The 27,074-nt window shown below is 32.9% G+C and overlaps 1 protein-coding gene across 1 annotated transcript in view; it reads right to left on the reverse strand.

Annotated features, from left to right (window-relative positions):
- Positions 1-3,638: 3,638 nt before the first annotated feature.
- The window catches only part of LOC106468979 (glutamate receptor-interacting protein 1-like), a 30,982-nt gene continuing 7,546 nt past the window's right edge, over positions 3,639-27,074 (reverse strand). The window contains exons 4-18 of the mRNA XM_022397376.1: positions 21,175-21,320; positions 18,106-18,265; positions 17,283-17,428; positions 16,259-16,403; positions 14,809-14,990; positions 14,284-14,484; positions 13,710-13,902; positions 12,779-12,996; positions 12,007-12,222; positions 11,631-11,775; positions 10,487-10,632; positions 8,644-8,675; positions 7,662-7,818; positions 5,397-6,094; positions 3,639-4,886 (exon numbers count right to left, since the gene is read on the reverse strand). Coding sequence (XP_022253084.1) covers positions 4,644-4,886; positions 5,397-6,094; positions 7,662-7,818; positions 8,644-8,675; positions 10,487-10,632; positions 11,631-11,775; positions 12,007-12,222; positions 12,779-12,996; positions 13,710-13,902; positions 14,284-14,484; positions 14,809-14,990; positions 16,259-16,403; positions 17,283-17,428; positions 18,106-18,265; positions 21,175-21,320 — 3,028 coding nt within the window. The 3' untranslated portion in view covers positions 3,639-4,643. The remainder of the gene's footprint in view (positions 4,887-5,396; positions 6,095-7,661; positions 7,819-8,643; positions 8,676-10,486; positions 10,633-11,630; positions 11,776-12,006; positions 12,223-12,778; positions 12,997-13,709; positions 13,903-14,283; positions 14,485-14,808; positions 14,991-16,258; positions 16,404-17,282; positions 17,429-18,105; positions 18,266-21,174; positions 21,321-27,074) is intronic.

Below are 27,074 nucleotides of genomic sequence, written 5' to 3' on the forward strand. Positions count from 1 at the left end.
TATATATATATATATTATATTAGTAAGCATAAATCAGTTAAATGACGAAAAATTAGGTGTCTATTTACTTGTGACCACTCAGTGTAGTGTATCTTTTGGCGATATACACTTTGATAAAATTAATATTTATGCAAATTAACTACTGTATTATAATTTAATAAGGAAGTAAACTCATTTGACCACCCTAAAAGATGAAGTTTATGTACAATCATGAAGTATTTTGAAATTTTGTATTTCACTAATACTAAATTCATGAAAGCATGCAAAATTTAATTATATTTTAATACGTAAATTTATCTTGAAAGTTATCTATTCTTTTAATTTCTTATTTCTCTAAATTGACAATTGTATTCCGCACTACATTGTTGCCATATTTTGGTTATTGTGTGGTATATAGGTACACTGTTATCGATCAACTATAGGTTCTGGAAATTTTATGCAGAGTAATATTTCAAAAATAGATGCAAAGGAAGTTCAAGCGAGGAAGTAAAATGGATTTTTATTCAGAACATTGTCTATATTTTTACCTAATGGCTAGCCTCTACATTTCTTTTTTTCTGTTGCGAGTTCCCATTGGCTGCTGGTGACAGAGAGCATTATAATATCATGTCTGCACTGGATGAAGATAGAATAATGTAATATCATACTTTTAAGCCATAACAGGGTCCAATTTTGGTATCCCTCAACCCTTGGATTAACTACATGAATGATCATTCCAAATACATATATTCGAAAGAGAGAAATCCCAACTTATACCAATTTATAAAAGTCTCTGTATCACCCCTTTGCATTACAAGTACCTGATGATGACAGAACCTTGTCGAAACGTTGTATACTTGCTGTTATGTTAAACTGATATTGAAGTTTTTCTTCATTACCCATTCAAGCCGTCTCCAAACATTATTAGTTCAAATTGTTAGAAAATAAATAATAATAGTTTTTTTCAATGGTGGAGAGGAGAACACTACCATAGTGAATATGTACAGTGAAGCATGGTGGGGTATCAGTACAAGTTTGGGGCTTCATCTCAGTCAGTGGTGTTCGTGACCTACACAAAACTGCTAACAAATATATGCAAATTCTGTTCCATCCTTTCAATTCCTTCAGGTACACAACTTATCAGTTGGGGATTCATCTTCTAGCAAGACCAGATACCAAGCTAATATGGTAAAACAATGACTGTAAAAAGAGGCCACTGGAACACTCAAACCATGGTTTGGCCTACACGAAGTACAGACATGAACATTTTTGAGTATGTATGGACTCACGTAAAACTGAAAAGCCGAAAGGGCGAACAAACAACTTAGTTGGATTATACATGATATTTACAACAGTACTCCACAATTTGTCACTAATAAGCTGTAAGACAGCATGGCTCTGTGTGAAGAAAAAAAAAGGTCAATTACAAAATACTTGTGCCTTGTATAATTTATTCACTTTTCACACGTATATTTTTGTAACGATCTTTGTACCATTAAAAAAAAAATTCACCATCTAATTGCCATTACTCGTTGCTTATGATTACAGTATGTGTATCGCTTATGTGTTTCCATAGTTATTTACATTAATTTAGAAAAAAATAATATATAAGGTATATTCCCTTTTTCACTCAATAATACAAAATATTTAGGAAATTTGATCCACCTTGTAACTTTGATTTCTAGAGAAATAAGTTAATCAAAAGGACTATTTAAGCTTCGTTTGTAATATGCGATGACCGGTTCACTGACTGCTGTTCCATAAGATCGTGGCCGTCGAAGAAGAATTTAATGGGTACACAAAAGTCGTATACGTAGATTATACATTATATTTTCATATAATTTGCTACATAACTGCTGTCCAAGCGCGATGATTACCGACTATATTTTTGGTGTATTATTAATATTATTATTCAAATACAATAATTCTTGCCTCCTCTACCATACGTTTTCAATATTTCGCTTAGAGAATGCAATTAAAAAGTTTCACATCTTAATCTTATGGAGATTTCTATATTAATTCTGCTTTCCAATTTAAAAAAAAAAAATTTAAAATCTCCTCTCTTTATTTGATGAAAGCTTGCAAGTTCCTGTTTTATGAATTCTGACCAATTGTAGTTTTTCTTTCTAAATGTATCCTTTTATAACACTAATAACAGCCAATGAAATCAACTTAGAAATAAGTCTCATAAACGAGTAAAAACAAATTATATGTGTCATCATTCCACACGTTAAGCGACTAGCACTTGTGACGTAATGAACCTGAAAACTCACTCGTTGGGATGAATGTAAAACACAACGACAGATATATATTTTACTGAATTCAATAAAGAGTTCACTTCCAATGCCTACCAGTAACGTTCCTCCATGCATTATCCGAGTTTTTTGTACTGTTTTATCGACAGACCTAACTATTGTATTGCTTGGAAAATATTAAAGAAAAAAAAAGCCCTTCTAGATAATTGTTTTAAGATATTTCTAATGCGTAAACAATAAATTGTGTAATTGAAGGTGCAGGTCGAAAGATTCTATGATTTCTAATCATCGATCCTTTCCAATGACAGATTATGTACGGCGTAAGCTAATCTTACGTGCTTCATGGTTTTGGTTTTAAAATGGCATTCTTTATTATTAGGTATCATATTTTACTGTACATTGGAGATGCTTGCTATATTTTTAGTGCTATAATGAAACAATTTCTCAGTGATGGAACACACACTTGCCGTTCTCCAATAAATACTAAACATCTGAATTAGCGTGTCCTATCCTGGTATCAATAAATTTACATTGTTACAAAATTTACAAGGCTTCTTAAATTCTCCATCACATACACCTCTCTCTCCAGCATGAAACTGAAAAAAAAACAACAACATCTACACACATCTGTTTCTGAATGAATAATTACTTCATATGTTATCATAACCCTTATTATAACCCTTATTACTATCAATTGAATATATTTAAAAAAACAACAACAAAAAACATCAAATATATTAAACTGGGTGACTATAACTATAAGACTAGTACCATCTATCATATTCTGGTCATTAAACAACTCATTTTTCCCTTCATGCAATGTTAAACAGTCTGTAGCTGACTCATCACTCACATGATATCAAACTTTGAACAACACTCTTCAACAAAAGGCCTAAATTTTGTGATAAAAGTCATGTTAATTGCAGATGAAACACTGTTCATGTTTGAAGTTCTGTGTAAATGTTAAATAACATGTACTTTCAGAGTATAACAACAGTTGTTACATTAAAACTGGAAATAAGTCACATTTTTTTTTAAAAATCATATTAACATTGAGGAATGGAAGTAAGTACAGATTATTTTATATTGTCCAGTTGGTAACTACCTTTATTTCATTCTATGTTTCATATTATGAATCATGATTCTAACAGATGTTTTTTTTTTTTGTAGTAAAAAAATTAAATATTTTATGAAAAAATTAAACTAATGAGAGCCAGTAAAAGTTAGTACTTTCTCGTTTGATATTTACATTATATAAATACAGCCCCTGTGCAATTCTTTATAAAATATTCATTAAATTCAAGTCTTTATAAAAAAAAAACGACTGTAGTTTTATAAATTTAATAAGTGTGATGAAACATTTTGTGTATTTTACACATTTAATTTTCTTTTAAATCATACAATTTGTGTTTTTTATACAACAAAGCTTTGGAAATAAATCTATTTTTCTTTCCTTCCAAGCAAATAATGTCTTTAAGTTATGAATATATTCCTCTTTCAGTACTGAGTGAATCATTTTGGTTCATTTCATATAATACAGAAGCAGTCCCCTAATTACTAATTCTGAAGTATCAATATACAAGATTAGCAGTGGTTTGTTAGAAACTACACAAAATAAAACATAGTTCAAGTGAATTAATAAACAAATTAACCTCAAGTTTGCTAATTTCACAACTTGGTAAAATGTGACTAAAATATATCAAACAATTGTTTTTTTAATAAAATAACAAACATATTTAACAAACTCTTAAATGCTAACAAAAAAAACTTAAAAAATAAGGCACTTCAATTCCTTGTGCTAGCATTTTATGAAGAATTGAACAAGAAATACTTTCTTGCTCCTAGCTAATTTGAAAAGTTTCATTCTTAATTACCTTACATAACCTTACCTAGTTTTTAAGTTGAAGAACATGTGATAAACATGATATTACTGAGGTCATTACCAGTGTCAATAAAAAAACCTTATTTCACAGAAATTTCTCAAAGTATTCTGAATAATTCCTTTTCTTTATCCTTCTTGTTATTTTATCAATACTAAGTAGAAAAGCTAGAGAAAAGAGACATTACGATAGGCATACCAATTGTCCCATAAAAAAAAAAAATGGAATGCTAGCTTTTCAATAATCTTTCTTTGAATTATGAATACATTTAAGACTGGTGTATTTAATAAAGTAGTGCTTTACAGATATAAGACAATATCAAAGCCCATTCACAATGAAACCAGTCTAAAGCAAAATGAAAATAAGTTGTTTGTAAGATGAAGATGACTTAAGTAGATTTTCTAATAATACCTTGTACATTTTCCCTTTAATTAAGTAAAGTAGACTGACTATTGAACACATTTTATTTTAACAATAACACTTTGAAGAAGAAAATTACTTTACATCTCAGCTGTTACTTTAATTCAAATCAAATAGCTTTTGATAACAATTCAGCACCTTCAGGTGGATGAAGAGGTGATGAGCAATCTTCTCTATCTACTTCATCCATCCAAGGATGAAGTACACTTCCCCTTCCAAGAGTACTAGCTGCTAGAGACATCCGGCTCTCATAAGCTGGCCTGCTAACAACAAGTTCTATACGGTCCCCTGCTGCTGCTATCAGTGGAACTGTTAGACAGCAGTCAAAATCATGAGTTTTGGTGTTGTTTACCTAAAAAAAAATAGTAATTTAAAAAACATTATTAATAAATAATAAATATTTCAAAGAAACTGACTACTTTAATACTTGGGTATTTAAAGCTTCCTAGAAATGCACAGACAGCAAAATAGTTACAGCTATCTAGAATAAGAAAGTTTACGATGAAACAAAAAATTAAACACATTTGATTATCTTTTATATACAAGCCATTCCATTAAAAATTTACAGCAAGATCTTATGCACTTTATTTCAAATATTTTTAACTTGATTTCCCTCTTCAACTCTTAAAATATTCTTTTAAAATTCACAAACTTCTACTGAGAATTACACAAAGTATTTAATGCTGCTGAAATGTGTTATTAGATGTAATTTTTAACTTTTAATGTTACTTCGTAGTATGTATTATAAAGGCTACATTACATGAAAAATTGTATATTAATAATGTAAAGACTTCACTCAAAATATACAGTTCAACACTGTGATGATTATTTTAGAGAGAACTAGAAGTTATAATTGTTCTACCTGTAATATCCTATCTAGGGGTTTCAAAATACCGCTAATGTTGGCAGGTCCTCCAGGTCGTATCCTATTGATGTAGACTCCTCTTTCATAGAGACCATCAGACACACTAAACCCAAAGTCTTCATACACTTGATCCTTAAAAAGTGTCACTTTGTGGATTTCAATTGGCACAGGGACAGCCAAAGAGCTCTGGTAAGAAGAATATAGAGACACTGCACCATGATCAGTACTCTGGTGGGCTTGTTCCCTGTTTCTTTTGGATATAGAACTTGGTAAAGTGCTACACCTCTGTGATCCATCTTCAGATTGCCCTGGTTGGCTAACTATATCATTAAGTTGTTCCAAAGATACTGTTCGAGACTTTGACTGATTTATGCTTTCACCAGGTGAATTCATTGTGCCACAAAACTGGGACTGTGAATTTGCCCGACGAACAGGATCATTTTCCGCAATACCCTGATCTCTTCCCAGTATTTCTGGCCGCATACATAGTTCAAAGTTTTCTAAAGCTTCTGACCAACTGGTATGCTTCCCACCTGAGCCACTAGAATGACTGCTGCCACAACTTCGACAACTGTGGTTAGTACGAGTCTGGTATTCCCAGTTTTCAACATCCAATTCTCTTGGTTTAAGACTATCCTCATTTTCATTAGGTTCAGATTCAGAATTAAAATTCCATTTTTGAGAAGAAGATTGTTCTAAGAGTGATAAAAGTTAATAAAATTGAATCTTTATAATACAGGAATTTTAAATGTGAAAAACGTTTATCTATAAATTTGTTTTTCAAATACACAACGTCTAATTTACTAACTTTCCACCTCTTATTAAATGTTTTAGAGAAATTATTTCATGAAGTTTTATTTAGAAGCTACTAGACTTAATAATTTTATTTAAACTTACTTGAATATATTAGTTAATAAATGCACAAATTCAAAATAGGTTTTTGAAACCTAAAGTTACGTAAGAACTATTCTTTTTAAAAATTAACAATTATTATCCTTTGAAATGAAAATAAGCTTTAAATATTTGTAAACATGTATGATGAAACAAAAAAACCTATAGCTAATTTTTAATGGTGAGAATGGTAGGACTAAAGGACACAAATATAAATTTTGGCAGGGTAGGAGTCATCTTCAGCTAAGACAGTTTTATTTTTTAACAAAGTGGTTGGCCTTTGTTGGAGGCAGTAAATTTAAGTTAAGAAAAAGCTTGATAACTACATGAATGATAAGGGCTGACTCTGAGGTTTTTTATTTAATGGTTTTAGTTTAGATTAGAGGATGGGACATTATGTTACGTTTAAAAATCAGATAATAACCCTTTCATTACCAAGGCTTTTGGATGATAAAATGCAATAAAAAAAAACAACAAAGACATAATGTTTTCTTTTTCACACATGAATATTTGAACTTTCATGCCCATGAAATAAAATATTAACCTAATGTGCATGGATGATGGTCCAAGTGCACATGCCACAACCTTTTAAAGAGTGCCATTCAATATGGTATAATGTACTTTGATGTTAGAATTATCAACTATTCATTTTACCCTACACTATTCATTTAGTGACAGTTTTGGCATAGTGTAAATACTAGATACGATATACACTTGTACTGAAAACACTGAAGATATGCATTTTCGGAGGTTCTGGAGATTATGAAACTTTATGATGAACAAAGTATTTTTATTCTTCAAATGCATACTTTGAGTACAAATACATTTGTAACACATCTGATTTTCTGTGTACAACAGACTAGTACATTTGTAACACAGCTGGCCAATTTTGAGTAGATACAATTTGTAAATTCTGACTCATACTCAACATTCTTTCTTCAATATGGGTTCGATGCACATTTTATTTTTTAAAAAATGAAAAAAGTAGACCACAAGTCTCACACAAGTATTAGATGTTATGAGCAAAAGTTAACTACATATCATCCATTTCACGGCATTTAAAACTTTTTTTTTGCTTCATTCATTAACATACAATACATATATTTAGAAGCAAAGATGATGCTGTTTGGTTTATGTTTAACTCAGGATGCATTTACCTTATGTATCTGCAGGCTCTCTTTAGTGCAGGGAAGTTCTCTGTTGGCCTCACTTCCCCAAGATGTTGAACTCGGATGTAACATTAATATCGTAGTGTTACAAACAACGATGAATTACAAGTGCAGCCAACAAAGAAATGCTCCTCACTAAAGAGAGCCATGTTTCATACTTTCCAACTCACACTAGAGATATTTTACAGTGAAACTGCCCTACCTGTATCATCACATTCTCCATTTCCTGAACTTTCTTTGGACTGCATCTCATTGATAGAAATCTCCAGTCCTGAACTGTCCCAGGACTCTACAGCACTATCCACACTTGGAAGGGTTTTGCTGATACTTTTTAGGTAAGTATCTCTTTCTTGTGTTTGCTGTGTTTGGGAAACAATTTATTGAGCTCATCAGAAAAAATTTAATTCAACATTTATAAATTTCAAACTGCTCTTGACAAAAAAAATTTTCTTCACATTTCTGTTTCCTACTCTGAACATTACATACAAGTAAAAAGGATGTTGTACCTGTCGGAGTGTAAAAATGAGTCACCAGAAAAGTTTAATGTGTAAGTAACTCATTTTTACACTCCGACAGATACAACATATTTTTACTTGCACCAGAGCTTCTTATGATGACTCACTTTTACACTATGAGATAGAACATAGTTTCCCCCATTAGAATTTTGTACAAAGCTCTATGAGAATGAGAACTATCTGTGCTAGCCATACCTAATTTTCAAATGAGAGACAAGAGGGGGAACAATTAGTCAACAGAACCTGCCACCAATTCTAGGGATACTCTTATAAGACTAAATCAAGGACTTGAATATAACTCTTATAATGCACCCACAGCCACTAAGTGTGAAATGAGATTTTTTGTGTGTTACAATAACAGGATGAGAACCATGGAATATCACATCCAGAATCTGACAGGCTAGATACCGGGATGCATTCGGCCCCTCCATAAGAAGCCTTAGGTGCAAGCAAAAGATGTTGAATCTTATGAAGAAGTTTTAGAGTTACTACAAATATAATACTATTGCTGAGGCTACAAATCTACCTATAATAACAAATATATGTTAGTGTGTAAAAGTATTCTATTAGTATTTTATAAACAAAGGAGTTCAAATAATAAAAATTTATAAATATATATATTAATTTTTTCAAATGAAAATCAGAATCCAACTGCTCTGTCAGGCCTACCTCTTCCTTTCCTGGTTTTAAACTCTCTTCTGCTGCAAGACAAACAAACATAAATTTATTTTAATTTCTCTTTAAAAGATTAGTGGAAGTACATATGCAAGTCCAAAAATTTTATGAATTATATTGAGATTGTGCTTCTAAGGAACAATACTTTAAAAAAATTAAAATATTCACAAGAAACAATGTCCAGTTGAATCTTACTATATAGAAATAATTCATTTAAGTGAAATATGGTGATTCTAACAATAAAACTAATCTTTAAAGATGCTTGTAAATAATATTGCATTATCAAAACATCCAACATTTTGGTTTTGAATTTGACTATTATTAGAAGTAGCAATATTTTGACTTTGAATTTGACAAATGTTGCGGTCTTTTACAACATGTAAGTGCAAGCCATATTTTAAAAGCATTATATCAAAGCAAGAGTCTGATCATTCTGAAACGAAAAGTTTATGAACATCCCCTTCTCTTTTACTAGCTAAGGAGGCTATGCTGAAAAGTGAATCATCTTAGCAAAGGATTTCTTTACAGTCATCTGAGAGAAACTGAAGTTAATTCAGAAGTTTTAAGAAACCTTGAGGTTACCTCATCAAAATAATTCATCTGCTTGAATATAATGGTAAATACTACATCAAACTAACCAGCAATCTGGCTAACAACTACAATTAAAACAACTATTCAATTAAAAATCATAATAATAAAATCTGATTTTTTATTTATTAAGAAACGAAATGCTTTTCTATGATTATCCATGACCAAAATAACGAAAGAAGTGTAATTTTATCCATAAAAAAACATGCATATAAAACATTTCTGATTGTAAGTTTAAAATACAAATATTATTTTACAATACCAGATATAGAAATTCTCTAGAATGATGCATACAATTATATATTGTTATGCCTACCCTTATGTTTTAATTATTGTTAGTACCTGTCAGAGCACACACACACATATACATACATTGTTACAGATCTATAGTATATCCATTATCACATTGTTAAAGATCTGTAGTATATCCATTATCACATTGTTAAAGATCTGTAGTGTAAATTATATGTAATCCACATAACTACAGAATACGTAATACACCAACCATTGCAAATCTGTAGAACACTCATCGTATAGTTATAGACTATATGTTATAGACCTTTAATATTGGAACTGACCTGAATCACATACCTACATATTAATCCCTTGGTAGTAAGTAGAAAGATTAAAAATAAATATAGAACCAGGACAGGACAAGATTTTTCCACAGGGTTTTAAAAGGAGCTCCTCTATTTCAATTTTGGTAGGTCAATAAATAGTAGACAAATAGTAAATAGTAGACAAGTGTATCAAGATTGGAGATTGCAAATGTTACTCCTATTTCATATTGGGTGACGAGATTTTACTGGAATATGGAGACTAAGTTAGCCTTACTTCTGCAGTTGGAAAAATTCTATAGAGACTGATAAAAGAAGCTTTGTAAAATTCAAGTTTAAGATCTGACAAAGACAGGCTAGGCACCAGCTAAGACCAGTTTTACTTTTCTAGCAGGATGATTGGGTTATGGAATGAGTTGCCATCAGCAATAATGGAGGCCAGAACTTTACAGGAATTTAAGATGGGAAATGATGAATTCTTGAAATAGAAAAAGTGGATGTGTAAAGATAGCCTTGAAGGACCATGTGGTCCCTTGTTGTCCATATGTGATGTTGTTACAGATCAGTAATAAACACAAATTATATACATATCCATACTGCTAACCATTAGCATCACGTATATGTATTATTCTTATGTAAATTAAGAACAGTAATTAATTGAAAATTTAGAATTTGATACAAATATTTCTTACGATTTTGGTCTGGAGTCTTGGAGATCTTTAGGGTAACGACATCCCCAGAATTCTGTAACATAAGTATAGCCTCGCTCAGAGGTTTTCCTCTCAAACTCTGGTTGTTGATAGCTAAAAGACGGTCTCCCACATGAAGAGCTCCCGTTCTGTTAGCATTATACAGAAATCCAAAAATTAATTCTTTGTGTTACATTTCAAACTTTTACCAGTACATTTTTCACAACACATATGATGCTTATACATAAGCAAAAGTTTAATTATTATTTTGTGATTTTACTTCAAATTTATAAAGAAATTCAGCAATAAATAACACATTGGTTACAATGGATGTGCACTAACAAAATAACAATAAAATATTTATTGTTATGAAACATTCTTTTTTGCTAAATGAAGTAGAATAAAAACTTATATGTTAGTATAATATTCCCAGCAGCAATTACATGACTCTTGGATAAGAACTATTAACCCTATATATATATATTACACTTACACAAACACATACCTGCATATATAAGTATATTATTTGTATATTTTCAGTTAATGGGATGATATTTTGAATAATATTAAAGGCTTTAGATGAATTAATATGTGCATATGTATATACATGGAAAGATTGGCCCACCAGGACACCATGCAGTTTCCCAGTGCATTTGATGCATTCTTAGAAACTGATATTAAGTTTTAATTGTTTAACCAATATGCACCATGTGATATTGCCAGGGATAGTCTTTAGTGACAATCCATCCATATATATATGTATGTATGTTGTTTGATATTTCTGTATCATAATTTATTTAAATCATTGAATGACCAATCAATGAAACATAAATGAACTTGTTTTACTGACATTTTCTTGATTTTAACCTAATATTTTCATGCATAAGGGTAAATATAAACCTTAACTTTAATCCTTCATGCAAAACATGTAGTCAACCAATTAATGGTAAAACTTTCACTGAATCTGTAAAACTTGTGCTCTTGTTAAGGTACTTCCATTAAAAGGCCATTACATAGAATTTTTCGGATTGTACATTGTCTTTAAAAGACTAACAGAAGTTTAGAATACACATGCTTGCATGACCACAGAATGAATATGAAAAATTAATTAATCTATCATATAAGAATTAACATTTGATACACTTACTTTTCTGCTAAACCACCACCTGTAAGTCCAGAAATAACAATAGGTTCAAAAGGTTCTTCTGTGCCTGAGATGGTTATACCAAGAGGTCCTCCATGGCGTACTAACTCTACTGTATACACAACACTTCCAGATGCATCTGGTTCTTCTGTTATAAAACAAAAAGATGGCTTAATGTATTTGTGTGGTGTTTCATTAAATTTAACACACATAAAACCTCTAATGAAATACATCAAAAAGAAATTTCATAACCACTGGAAAAAGTGACTAGTAAACTAACTGAAGTGTATATAATTTAGAGTGTTCATTTTAATCTCTTTTTTATATATTATAAAGACATAAGCTTAGTTCTAGTGAGAAAGCTTTCCACGTGTCTCACCAGAGAATGTTTCATCTTTACGAATCCTTAGTTTCACAATTTGATCACAGGCTTGCAGGATTTCAGCAGCATCTTCTACAGTGCAATTGTCCATCCGTACAGAATCTATGGCCAACAGTTTGTCTCCTGGTTGAAGAGTTCCTGTTCGATGAGCCACACTGCCTTTCTTAATGTCTGAGATGATCAGGGGTTCTCCTTGTTGTCGATTCTTTGGAGCTATGAAAAACAGCAAACACACAAAGATACTTAAATCATTAACAATGCAAGAAGGGAACTTAGAGGTTTATGAGCAATAGAAATAAGCAAACTTTTTTATCCTAATTATGAATATCTGGAACTATAATTTAAATCCTCAAGTCTTATATTGCAGATTTTGAAACCATTATTACAGTACTTTTGGTAATTTAGTAACAAGCATCAAACAACTTTATTACAAGATGTTATTTCTCTACAAAAATTATACAAATGTGAGAAGTACACTTAGTATACATATCCACATTGTTTGTGCGATTCACACACATTATATACAAATCCACACTGTTACAAATTTGTTACCTGTTTAAAAACAATCACAAAGCATACAGCAACTTTTTTTTCTTAATTCTATGAAATTTTATATCTTTAGTTGTTTTCATATGTCACAGCTTTACTAATGATTTGAATAAAAGTATCACATTTTATACTGTGGTATTAAATACTATCATCTCACCTCTATTTGTCTAACAAAACCAAAAATTAAAATCACGTCCACCAAATTTTGTCTTTCACACACCTGTGATTGTTATGCCGAGGCCACCACCTGGTTTAGCCAGTTTGACAGTAAACGTTCCACTGCTTGGTACCACAGCCTCTGTTACATCAAACTCAATGTCAAGTGTTACCCTAGGATGTGATCGCTGGAGTAGTTGAGTAACTTCTTCAACAGTCAGTCCTTGGGTAGACTGAGTGTTTACTGCTAACACCCTGTCTCCGACATGAAGAATGCCAGTTCTAGAACACCAAGAATTTATCTTATGAAACCCAAAGTAATCTACAGTAAGTAGTTTTAACATACTACTGAACAGTATAAAAATGGTTTATTTGAATATTACCACTTAAAAATACATTTTTCCAATCAGTGGGTCTTTTCTCAACTCAACTATACAACTCTGCCTAATAGAAGATATAGTCAGATAATTTATATTCATTGATTTCAATGAAGAAAATATTATATGCAATTACTCAGGCTATTATAAACATTAGATAAGCAGAGACTGATACAAAGTTTTAATGGTAATTGATATATGTTTACCAGAAAAATAAATTTATACTGTTAAAATCAACCAAGCAAAAATAGTCTTTATAAGATTATTCATGTTAAGAGTACAGTTTACCTCCATGAAAATAAGGTCACATTCAGAGCAGGGAATAAATAAAATGATTCTACTGTAAGAGTGAACCTTGTTTTATCATAATGCCAGAAAGTGTATCTTGCAGTAACTGAAATAACAAGATAATCTAGCTGAACATAAAGTTTACATGTTCTCCAATATCTCACGCTGAGCATAAATCATATTTGTTGGTTCTAAAATTCATCTTCACTCACTTACTTCTGAAACCATCTGTATCGCGTGGTTGGGTGTTTACTTTTTTACATTACAAGACTTTTACCTAAGTTTTTACACAAGTTAAAGACAATATTTCTATCAAACATTCATCATCACCTTTCAGCAGGGCCTCCAGGGTCCATGTCTGAGATAAATGGAGAAGCAGACAACATTTCTGTAGTAAAAGTAGCTCCCTGTAGTGCAAATCCAAACCCTCGATGATCAGCATGGATTGTGACAGCAGTCATATCAGTATAACTGAGCTGACCTGTAGGTGGTACCCAAGTTGCTACAGTTGATGATAAGGAAGCTATGTATAAAAAAATATTTAGTCAAGTTAAAGCTATTCTTAAAATAATGTTTAGAAAGAATTAAGCATTTATCTTAAGATTTAGCAAAATATTACACAAAATTACAGGAGATAATTTTTTTTTCTTCTATGAATGTCATAATTAAAACTTTAAAATGCAGTTTTGAAGAAGTTAACACAAGGAAAAGAGAGATCAATAAGAGTGAAACTCTTATAAGGAGATTTCCAACAGAAAATAAATTGCATTCAGTGATTTATCACATGAACAAAGTTCTTCTTGTAAAATTTCTACTGAACAACCAACAATACTACTAAATCAAACAAACAATGAATTTTATGATAAAAGTAAAATTTGTTCAGAACTTCTAAAAGGGTACTCACCACTTGAAGAACAAGCTGGTACAGACTTGGCTAGAAGTCTTCTATGATCCAAATTTTGACCCCATCTTCCTTGATGTATAGGTTGGGTAAGAGGAAGAAGTGGCTGCCTAGATGATGAGGATGATTTATCCCCAAAAGAAGATAAGGTATTGTAGCTAAAATTGGAGCCCAATTGTACCACATTAGATGGTGGCAGAAAGCCTAGAAGAAAAATTTCAGTTTTATAAATGTTTGTTAATTCCTTTCAAGGATATGAGCAATGCAAATATGTAACAAGGTTCGAAACTGGTCAAATTCATAATGCTAGGCTTTTCGAACTTAATAAGTTTAATAAAAGGTATGCAGATCGTCACTCAGTAAAAAAAGGAGGGTGAAAATAAGATAAAATATGCAGAATACATTACATTCATCACCAATAATTGCAGGAAAGTACAGAATAAAGACTGTTTCACATGATGCTTTATCATTTATGAGAACATTACACAAAGGATACAGATTTCCACTTATAAAAGACTTTTGTACTACCTTTACGGACTTTAGTTCCAGGAACTCTCTGACTGATCATCTGACTGATAGGGAAAATTTCTAACTTAATAACTTCCTTAAGAGACATCTTGAGAATCTGGGAGGCTTCCGCAACTGTCATTTGGTCAATCCTTGTGCCATCAATAGCTAATATGTGGTCCCCAACATGAAGTGCTCCACATCTACAAGTTAATCATTAAGGCAATGATTTAGTGAAAACAAAGAGAACAAGATATGATTTGTATGATTCATATTTAAGCATCAAACTCTAAGAAACTAAATTAGCTCTTCAGAATTTCCATTTAATTTAACGATACACAATCATTTCTAGAGTCTACACTATAGTGATAGACAACAAGTAAACTGACTACTGGTAATAAAACTTCAAAGTTTTCTTAATCATTAATATTTATAACTGAAGACTGCCCCTATTTCAACCAATTATTCAATGTAATGAGTTTTCATCTTAAGTATGTGAAGAGTCACTTACTGAAAACATTCACACATTACAGAACTAAGTGAATATTTAAACAATCTAAGGTGTCACAAAATCATTTATTAAAATTGAATGCATATAAAGCTAACTATAATTATAATTAAACTATTTCTTTAATGTATCTACATTTTGTAAGAATGTATAAGAAATTAATCATTGCAGATGAATTATACTTTTTTTCACAACAGTATAAATTATAAAGTTATTTAGTAAAATTAACCAATGGGACATAAAACACTCAAAATACATTAGTGTACAATAAAAAATAACCATTTGTAAGACCGAGTGAATTAATTTCTAGTTGAAGTATTCTACAATAATTTGATCATCAATCATAAGGTTTGAAACCACAGAGATGTTACCAATAAAAATGATTATGTCTTCAATGTAAAAGGCAACAAATACATATTGAAAGCCAAATGACCAATTTCTAGTCAGCTGTAAATCATATACAACTTTGATACTAGTTAAACATAAATTCTGCCATTCTTCAATCTTTCGGAGCTAAAGAAACAAGCTGGCTAATGCACAAAACAAAATTTCTTACACTTTGAGCATGATACCCTTACATATTATCGTAGCAAATTTTTCAGGGTTTTTTTTTTGTGCAGTATTTAGATCTTTTGTACATTATTGGTGCTGTCAAACGTAAAATAATATCACCACAGTTGCTTTTTACTTTTGTTACATGTTACAATACTTTCTATGAAAAGCTAAGAGCAAAACAGCTAAGTTTTTAAGCAAATATTTAACTTTCATTCTTAATACACAACAACAACAAGAACGGTACACCTTGACTTTATCATTCATGGTTATTGGGTTTCTGATGCTTTTAAGGGTTATCAAAAGAATGTGAAGGAGAAATTTCTTTTTTATGTACTTCCATAGCAGGCTATATTTGATATTGAAGCCATTAAAGAATATTGCATTTATTGTACAAGATTTTCAACCAACCTTTCTGCTACACTTGCTTGCTTTATACTTTCAATGACAATAGCATTTTCTGGTCTGTGTATTCGTGTGAGAGTTATCCCTAGCTGTGTGCCTGGAGTTTTGTCGATTTCCACCAAAAGAGGGCCAGAAGCATTACGAACTGCATCTGTTTAATAACACAATTACACTTAATTAGCAAAGTGCAACTAATTTATTCAATTAAACACAAGACACAGTATAAACTTTCATAATTTTCACAGTATTATATAATACAACTGGACACATCACACATATTAAAAACTACTAACTTAAATCAATTCACAAACAAAGTAACAATTTATTCATTATTATCATAAAGTGCAAAGAGCAGTTCTGGTAATTTCATTACCAAAATAATGGGTGATCAAAGTTATAAATATCAAAATTCATTGTTTATAAAAAGTTAGTGTAATTGCTTAAAAACTGACATACCATTTCTATATTATCAATTTTTTAAGAGAATATAGACTGGTAACATTTTCTTAGATTTAAACTTTCAGTAACATAACACATAATACTCTTTTTTAACACTAACTTTATGTCAGTTAGTGTTAAACTATTCTGGAGAAAAGTCACTCAATGTAACTATAATCAAGGCAAAAGTTACCTATTGTTATTACACCACATCAACTCATAAACATAAAATACACATATTATGGAGTGCATGCAAGTCATTGTTTTTACTTTTGTAATGTCACAAAATGGTATCGTTATTTTCTAGGAGTTACTGATGATATTAACACTTCTCTGAACAATTACATTTGTTTATTAAAAAGTCTTTTTATCTCGCATTGGATATGCCAAGTTGTGTACAGTTGCCACAATGAACATGCTCAACAGTAGTGCCACCTGGTTAATATAAAATTATTGAATTTTACAGTACTCGTCAATCTCCATAACAAACCCCCACCATTATTACATTATCAAACATAACCATTGGATGTCTTACAGACAAACAAATAATGTTAGAAGCCGCTACACGTGCATTAGAACATTTAAACCTTACCCATTACAGATACATCATACTCCAACGTGAACAAAGCTCTTTCTTCCAGCCTTATCAGCACTGTTAAGGCATCTTGCAGGGAAGCATTTCCAAGATTAATGTTCTCAACAGCCAATAAACGGTCTCCTGATTTAATTGTTCCTTCCCTGGGAAAATAAAACTCTTCACAGTTATGTGATGTATCATTTAACTTTACAGACAGTTTATTACTGCATCCACAAAAAAAGCAGGAAATTCAACTCTCTGTAGATCTTCTTGGTTCTATCCATTACAATACAGTAAATCAACATGCTAGTTGGAGCCCAACATTTTTTTATTTTACAGTATGTAGTAATGAGCTGTCTGTAAGATTTCTTGGTTCTATCCATTACAATATAGACTATTAACCTTCGAGTTGCATCTCCTGGTATTTTACATAGTGTAGTAATGAGCTGTAAAAACGGTTTCTTGGTTCTATCCATTACAATATAGACTATCAACTTTCCAGTTGCATCTCCTGGTATTTTACATAGTGTAGTAATGAGCTGTAAAAACGGTTTCTTGGTTCTATCCATTACAATATACAAAACTAATGTATTAGTTGTTTTTTATAGTGTGTAGTAATGAGCTGTCTGTAAGATTTCTTGGTTCTATCCATTACAATATAGACTATTAACTTTCCAGTTGCATCTCCTGGTATTTTAAATAGTGTTGTAATGAGCTGTAAAAACGGTTTCTTAGTTCTATCCTTTACAATATACAAAACTAATGTGTTAGTTGCTTTTTTACAGTGTGTAGTAACGAGCTGCCTGTAAGGCTCCCTGTTTTTATCCAGTAAACTAACCTGTCAGCAGGCCCTCCTGGTCGAACGTGTGTGATGGTGAGTGGTCTGGACTTGAGTCTATCTGTACAAGCGCCACCACGTAGTGTAAAGCCAAAACTTCCATTTTCCTTCTCCAACGTTACTTGAATAACTTTCGGACGAACACACATAGATCCTTCTGCTGTTGTGGAGAAAGAACAACAGTATAAACATTAAACAAAACAACAACCAGATCGCTACTCCTTTTGAAAACATTAAAGTCTGAAATGACATGTAGGAACTTCATTCATTGTACAATCAATGTATGTACTTCTCAAATTCCTAGAACAGAAGGAATGACGCACATATACATTTATGTTTCTTCAAAAATATAAAACCAAAGCTATATGTATGTTATTTACTTGATTATGTGAACACAATATTTTTGTTTTAGCAAAAGCTTTGCTAGTTATGAAAATCCCCGAGAACACGTGTATTTCTCCGATTTTACATTTGACAAAAATTTTTATGTTAGAATCTCAGCTGTAATAATCATGTATTACTGCTGCCTAAGCTATTGGAAGAAGTACACGTGATAATGAAGAGGTATATGCCCTGTTGCTACCCCCTAGATAGGTGGCAGCATCCCATGCTATAATAAACACGTAGCCTTGATCAGTGCTCGTAAAATCTTCATTTACTCTGAATACAAATACATCTATGTGATAGTGATTAAAATAGAATGAATAGTTTGTTTCGAACATCCCCCAAGAGCTGGGTTACTCTCATAACGCACCCACAGTCTCAAAGTGAGGGGCATGATTTATTGTGGACATGATAGAAACCAATAAGCTAAGCTAGGCCCAGAACCAAGTGCATTACCTCACACCTGGTGGTACTTGTGTCACATGAGGAATTCGAAGATCATTCATTAAATACGTACAGAAATTTGCTGTTGAGATCGGACAGTACTCACATCTGGTGGTACTTGTATCACGTGGGGAATTCGAAGATCATTCATTAAATACGTACAGAAATTTGCTGTTGAGATCGGACAGTACTCACATCTGGTGGTACTTGTGTCACATGGGGAATTCGAAGATATTTCATTAAATACGTACAGACATTTGCTGTTGAGATCGGACAGTACTCACATCTGGTGGTACTTGTGTCACGTGGGGAATTCGAAGATCATTCATTAAATACATACAGAAATATGCTGTTGAGATCGGACAGTACTCACATCTGGTGGTACTTATGTCACGTGGGGAATTCGAAGATCATTCATTAAATACGTACAGAAATTTGCTGTTGAGATCGGACAGTACTTACATCTGGTGGTACTTGTGTCACATGGGGAATTCGAAGATCTTTCATTAAATACGTACAGACATTTGCTGTTGAGATCGGACAGTACTCGCATCTGGTGGTACTTGTGTCACATGGGGAATTCGAAGATCTTTCATTAAATACATACAGACATTTTCTGTTGAGATCGGACAGAATCATGATCTCTATACTTCCTGATAAAGAAAGGAAAATGATCCAAATTTCTTATGTATTATTAATTCGAGCAACACACAGTTTATCGCTAGAAGTAAGAAAAATAAAGGTTGTTGTTAACTATCTGTTTAATCTTTAAAACAATGAATACGTTATGTAATTAAGAGTAAAGGACGTGCGGTATACAAAGAGCAAATTTTGTAACATTAGTTTGTAATGGCTCACAGCTAACATTAAATAAAAGAAACCAGTTTTAACAGCGCTGGAATAATATTTAATTTACATAATATTACAGTGTTTACTAGTTTCGCTTTTCATAAGAAACCACTATATATATATACTTTGGTTACATCTTTGTCACCTATCTAAGTATTGAATATCTGTGTCTGCCTAATGGATTACTTTATCTGCTTTTTCAGACCGTGTAAAACAATTTGTTTAAAGACAGATAGCGCGCGAAACCGAAAGCATGCATTATTTAGTATCAACTCATAAAATGCTATACAAATAACTAATACAAGTCATTTTCAGTACCGTTTCTTTCAAGAGAGGTACAAGTAAACGCAGAAATCGATACAAAGATAACACGTGTTTTGAATTTGATGTCTTAATCATCACGGGGCCGTCTGTGAAGACTAGGAGGGGCTAGGGTGATTATTATTATAATTTATAGAATATATTTTGAGTATTGCTTTATTTAAACTTCTAACCAAATGTTGACATTATTCAGAAACATATGACAATATGCGATTGTTTCCTGTAAACAACGACACTGTCCACAATGGCACTAGAAATACTGTACGGTATGTTATGGGATTTTACAATCCGCGTTTGTACGCTGAATAGGCATTACGAAAACAAACTTTAACAAAACTAAGCAACAGTTAAACTTGTTGATAAACATGTGAAATGAAGCGTTCTTAAGTACACAAGGAAGAGAGAATATTAAAAACAGAACGACAGTTTGGTCATTAATAGACAGGCACTTTGATCAATACACATTATGACAGACAGGCACTTTGATCATTATACGTTATGACAGACAGGCACTTTGATCAATATACATTATGACAGACAAGCAGTTTTATCAATACATATTTTGATAGATAGTTTGATCAATACATGTTCTGATAAATAGGCAGTTTGATCAATACATCTACTGATAAACAGGTAGTTTGATCAATACATATTTTGATAGACAGTTTGATCAATACATACTTTGATAGACAGTTTGATCAAAGACATATTTTGATAGACAGTTTGATCAAATACATATTTTGATAGTTTGAACAGTACACATTCTGATAAGCAAGCAGGAGGAGATTATGTATATAATACAACTCTATCACACAGAGTTAACGTAAATTCAGGTAAACATATATTCTTTACAGCAACGTAGGATGAACGGAGGGCCAACACACACACACAAAATGCAAGTTTGGATGTAATCATCGAGCTTAGGAAGATGAGCTAAAAACTTTCTACAACAGTTCATGACTGGTATTTCTCTAACAAAAACTTACTTGAGACCGGGACTTCATATTCCACCACTTCCAGGCTGACTTTCTACAACAGCTCATGACTGGTATATTTGTAACAAAAACTTACTTGATACCGGAACTTCATACTCCACTTCCAGGGTGACTTTGTCCCCAGCGTTCATCAGTAAATTAACGATCTCATCGTGACGGAGATTAGTGGTACGAATCCCGTTCACTGAGATTAAATAGTCTCCTACTGCTAAAGCGTCGCTCCTATTGGAGAAACAAAAGTCACAATTCGCCATGATAAACATGAATTTTTAATTACATCTTAAAACATTTTTTCTGCTTACACATCTTTCATATAATCTCACTAAATTTCATTTTTTCTAAAATTTTAAGTCTTACTTATGTAGTACAGTACGTACACAAAAGCGAAATTTGATAGTTTTTTATTATTTTAATATTAGTATTGGAGTAAAACGAAATGTACAATAATGATGCTTGAAAAATTCTCAATGGCAAGCCTACTGTGGCTTTTCAACTCTCTATATGTTTATGTTCTATACTATACTTATAGAAGAAAAGTATTAGTTCGTTACATACTAGAGATGTGAAATTGCAATAAATCGGCCATACCATAACGTATTTAATATGAAACGTTAGTGATGATAAGTTCCACGGTATAATATATTTTACTGTCAACAACAAGTCTTTATATATATCATCACTTTAACGTCACAAGGTCTTCCACTGTAAACAAGTCTTTATAGACCATCACTTCAACGTCACAAGGTCTTCCACTGTAAATGACCAGTCTTTATATATCATCACTTTAACGTCACAAGGTCTTCCACTGTAAACAAGTCTTTATAGACCATCACTCCAACGTCACAAGGTCTTCCACTGTAAACAACCAGTCTTTATAGACCATCACTTCAACGTCACAAGGTCTTCCACTATAAACAACAAGTCTTTATAGACCATGACTTTAACGTCACAAGGTCTTCCACTGTAAACAACAAGTCTTTTAAGATCATCACTTTAACGTCACAAAGTCTTCCATTGTAAACAACAAGTCTTTATAGACCATCACTTCAACGTCACAAGGTCTTCCACTGTAAACAACAAGTCTTTTTAGATCATCACTTTAACGCCACAAAGTCTTCCATTGTAAACAACAAGTCTTTATAGATCATCACTTCAACGTCACAAGGTCTTCCACTGTAAACAACAAGTATTTTTAGATCATCACTTTAACGTCACAAAGTCTTCCATTGTAAACAACAACTCTTTATAGATCATCACTTCAACGTCACAAGGTCTTCCATTGTAAACCACAAGTCTGCACAGTAGATCATCGCTTCAACATCGCAAGGTCTTCCACTGTAAACCACAAGTCTGTACGGTAGACCATCGCTTCAATATCACAAGGTCTTCCACTGTAAACCACAAGTCTGTACGGTAGATCATCGCTTCAACACCACAAGGACTTCCACTGTAAACCACAAGTCTGTACAGTAGATCATCGCCTCAACATCACAAGTTCTTCCACTGTAAACCACAAGTCTGCACAGTAGATCATCGCTTCAACATCACAAGGTCTTCCACTATAAACCACAAGTCTGCACAGTAGATCATCGCTTCAACACCACAAGAACTTCCACTGTAAACCACAAGTCTGCACAGTAGATCATCGCTTCAACATTACAAGGTCTTCCACTGTAAACCACAAGTCTGTACAGTAGATCATCGCCTCAACATCACAAGTTCTTCCACTGTAAACCACAAGTCTGCACAGTAGATCATCGCTTCAACATCACAAGGTCTTCCACTGTAAACCACAAGTCTGCACAGTAGATCATCGCTTCAACATTACAAGGTCTTCCACTGTAAACCACAAGTCTGTACTGTAGACCATCGCTTCAATATCACAAGGTCTTCCACTGTAAACCACAAGTCTGTACTGTAGACCATCGCTTCAATATCACAAGGTAGTGTGAAATTGTGAATTTAATATGAAATTCACATACATATGCTGAATGAATAAAGTAAGAATTATGTTTCTCATTTTCCAGGGAGGGGGCAAGTGCCCTTATTGCCCCCACCCCGCGGACGCCCATGGATCATCACTTCAATCATACAACGAGCTATTGCTCTTCAACACAACTTTATAAGAACTGATACAAAGTGCTATTCGCCTTCAACACAACTTTATAAGGACTACTACAAAGTGCTATTCGCCTTCAATGACACTTTATAAGGACTACTACAAAGTGCTATTCGTCTTCAATGAAATTTTATAAGGACGACTACAAAGTGCTATTCGCCTTCAATGAAACTTTATAACGACTACTACAAAGTGCTATTCGTCTCCAATGAAACTTTATAACGACTACTACAAAGTGATATTCGTCTTCAATGAAATTTTATAAGGACGACTACAAAGTGCTATTCGCCTTCAATGAAACTTTATAACGACTACTACAAAGTGCTATTCGTCTTCAATGAAACTTTATAACGACTACTACAAAGTGCTATTCGCCTTCAATGAAACTTTATAACGACTACTACAAAGTGCTATTCGCCTTCAATGAAACTTTATAAGGACTACTACAAAGTGCTATTCGTCTTCAATGAAACTTTATAAGGACTACTACAAAGTGCTATTCGTCTTCAATGAAACTTTATAAGGACTATTCCAAAGTGCTATAGCTGTTCTTCAACGCCGCATTATACGGTCTTCTTCAGGATTTGATATACAACTCACCAATTTAACGTTATATCAGATGTTATTGTCAACTGTGGCTGATCAACTCACCCCATCTTTATTCCTTTCAGTTCAACCTTAAACAGAACTTAAATGTTGCCGACTATAAACCACTAAACTCTCAATTACGATGGCCATAGCCAGAATGGCAGTTAAAAGTACAGGTTGATAGAATTATCTATTACATTATAGTCACGAACTTAGCAACATAAAGCAAACACCACTAAACTCTCAATTACGATGGCCAGTGCCAGAATGGCAGTCAAAAGTACAGGTTGATAGAATTATCTATTACATTATAGTCACGAACTTAGCAACACAAAGCAAACACCACTAAACTCTCAATTACGATGGCCAGTGCCAGAATGGCAGTCATAAGTACAGGTTGATAGAATTATCTATTACATTATAGTCACGAACTTAGCAACACAAAGTAAACATTAATCTTTAATCTGACATTAGAAGTTTCGAACAGAAATTCGCTGCTTCTTTTCCCATATATATTTCGTCGGAAACTTAATTTTTAAGAACATTAGCATTGATCTTCCAACTGTCTAACTTTTTTTCTCTCTTTTTAAGTTTACGAGCCGGATCTTCCTCCTGTACAGTACGGGGCTTTGCTTTCACACATGTTTCGTCTGTCTTGGACAATAAACCATCCAAGTTGCAGTACACACACACATTTATTGCCTGCTTATTGAAAATCAGGCCAGAAACAGAAACCCGACTTTTTTCCACGACACGGGCAGAAGACGTCAAAACCCAGCAGAGAGATAAATGGAAAAAATTGATCGAATGTTGTGAAAGGTTAAGCGATCAAATCTCGTGATTTCTTGGAATGTCTAGGAAATGAATATGAAAACGCTATTTTTTCTTCCCTGTACTATGTAAGGAAACGTCAGGGGTAAAAAAAAAATTCTATAAACTTAGCTGACATAAAAACTTATCTCACATAAACTAAAAGAAATAATCCTCCATAAGTGTTTATTAATTAACGATGAGTGTTGAACGAACACTGTCTGTTGTAGCATCTTTACACTGTTTGTACTCTGAAATACAAGATTACTACGGTCAAGAACATCATGTACGTTAATAACACTTCACGCAAAGGGCCGAGTGCAGCCTAGTGACCGCGTGTCGGAACGTGGAACTGAGGTTCGGTAGTTCGCGTCTTGTTACCGGCAAAAAATGTCGCACTCCGCATGCACTTAGGAACCGTGGGTGCGTTATAAGAACGACTGTCACATCCCACTATTCAGCCTGACAAGAGTAGCCACAGAGTTGGCGTAGAGCGGTATTTACTAGTTGCCTACCCTCTAGTTACTCATTTAAAGATTATGGACGGCTAGCGCAGATAGCCAACGTGTAACTTTGTGCGAAATCCAAGAAAAACAAAACAACGAACTGTTTGCAACATAACACGTGCTATTAACATTTGAAACAACAAAACATTTTATACACTACGAGATACAACAAAACTTTCATAAGGATAACTGGAGTGAAATATAACAGATTGATGTGTGTTATTAAAGTGTCATCATTAATGACCCAACAAAGAGTTATGTGACATTTCTCGCTGTGAGGAGGCGACTCCATATCAATCACAGTTACGGATAAGTTCACAGGAGTCATAATTAATAGCGGTTAACCAAACTAACACGTGTCGTTTTTCAATGTCCAATTAACTCACAGTGTTCCGTTTTCTGGCTTCAATGGTTTTCTTCATTGACCACTTTCTCACCCACGTTAATATTTGTTAGCTTTAATACATCAGAATCAATTGCGTGTCACGTGCTTAAATGTCGCGAAACACTTCACTCTCACGCTTTTTCGCGTCATTTTCATTTAGTTAATTAAACAAATGTCTTTGTCGACCGTACTGAAGTGGGGGTTGTAGCCAGTAGTAGCCACGTGACTTTGTACCAGCTGACCTCGGCAATACAGAGTAATTTACAATAGATGTATTAAAAATAATAATGAGTATCTTACGACGCGTAATATATTACATTATATTCCTATAAACTGAACCCATTATATACGGTGTAGATGTATATAGATATTACAAAAACGTATATAAAATTTTCACGCCAGCGTAGTTATAATTAAAAGGTGACACAAGGTATAATATGATATTCGTCTACATGTGCTTTATCAGCTGAAATCATCTGCTCTACAGCAGAACCTTTTTAAAATCAAATAATTGTGTGATAAAATGCTTACCTTGTGCACGTGTGTATGCTCATTTAGACATCTGGTATTTTCTACTTGAACCACACGTGAAAACCGAAACTTAAAAGTATTTTATATAGTAGCTGAGGGTATCCGTTAAGGAAGCAAAAACTGTATAAAGGACAATGTTAGATAATATTCCCCGCCCTTCTTTATTTTGTTAGGAAATCCCCAATGACCTCATTAGATGCTAATTGCATACCCTGCCTTGTGGAAGGTAATAATTGACTCATTTAACTGATTAAGTACTTGTGTCTTTGAATTCAAAGTCAGAAGGCTACAAAAAATAATGGAAATGTGCCCTACTTTTGGGTGTTTTTATCCCCTTTCTCAGGCAAAAATCCTAAGACAGCTCATATACACCATCGAACAGTTTCCAGTTACCACACCAAAAAATTATGGTATTCGATCCAGCCAACTCTTGGTGATGGATGCTAACACACACACGTAATGTATCGTCTTTATAGTAAGATTTATGTATGCGTGTAGCAATCAGAACTCAGTCATGTTCACTGCTAGTGTAACTGAATAAACGTCAGAGATAATCCGCCGTGATACCAACCAACACCTACATAAAGAATATTAATCTAACGAAAAAAGGAATTCGTGTGTATAAGCTTCGCTTCCTCATCTATTACCAACAATGTCAACATATATTTAGCTATGGCAAGAATGTGTTTTTTTTCATCTATTATCAACAATGTCAACATATATTTAGCTATGGCAAGAATGTGTTTTTTTCATCTATTATCAACAATGTCAACAGATATTTAGCTATGACAAGAATGTGTTTTTTTTCATCTATTACCAACAATGTCAACAGATATTTAGCTATGACAAGAATGTGTTTTTTTTCATCTATTACCAACAATGTCAACAGATATTTAGCTATGGCAAGAATGTATTTTTTTTTATGATCAACCATTCTTCGCTTCTACCTAGGAGACCCCAGTGATACAGCGGTATGTCTGCGGACTTACAACGCTAGAAACCGGGTTTTGATACCTGTGGTGGGCGGAGCACAGATA

The sequence above is a fragment of the Limulus polyphemus genome, unplaced genomic scaffold, assembly GCF_000517525.1.
Source record: "Limulus polyphemus unplaced genomic scaffold, Limulus_polyphemus-2.1.2 Scaffold3246, whole genome shotgun sequence".
Taxonomy (NCBI): domain Eukaryota; kingdom Metazoa; phylum Arthropoda; class Merostomata; order Xiphosura; family Limulidae; genus Limulus; species Limulus polyphemus.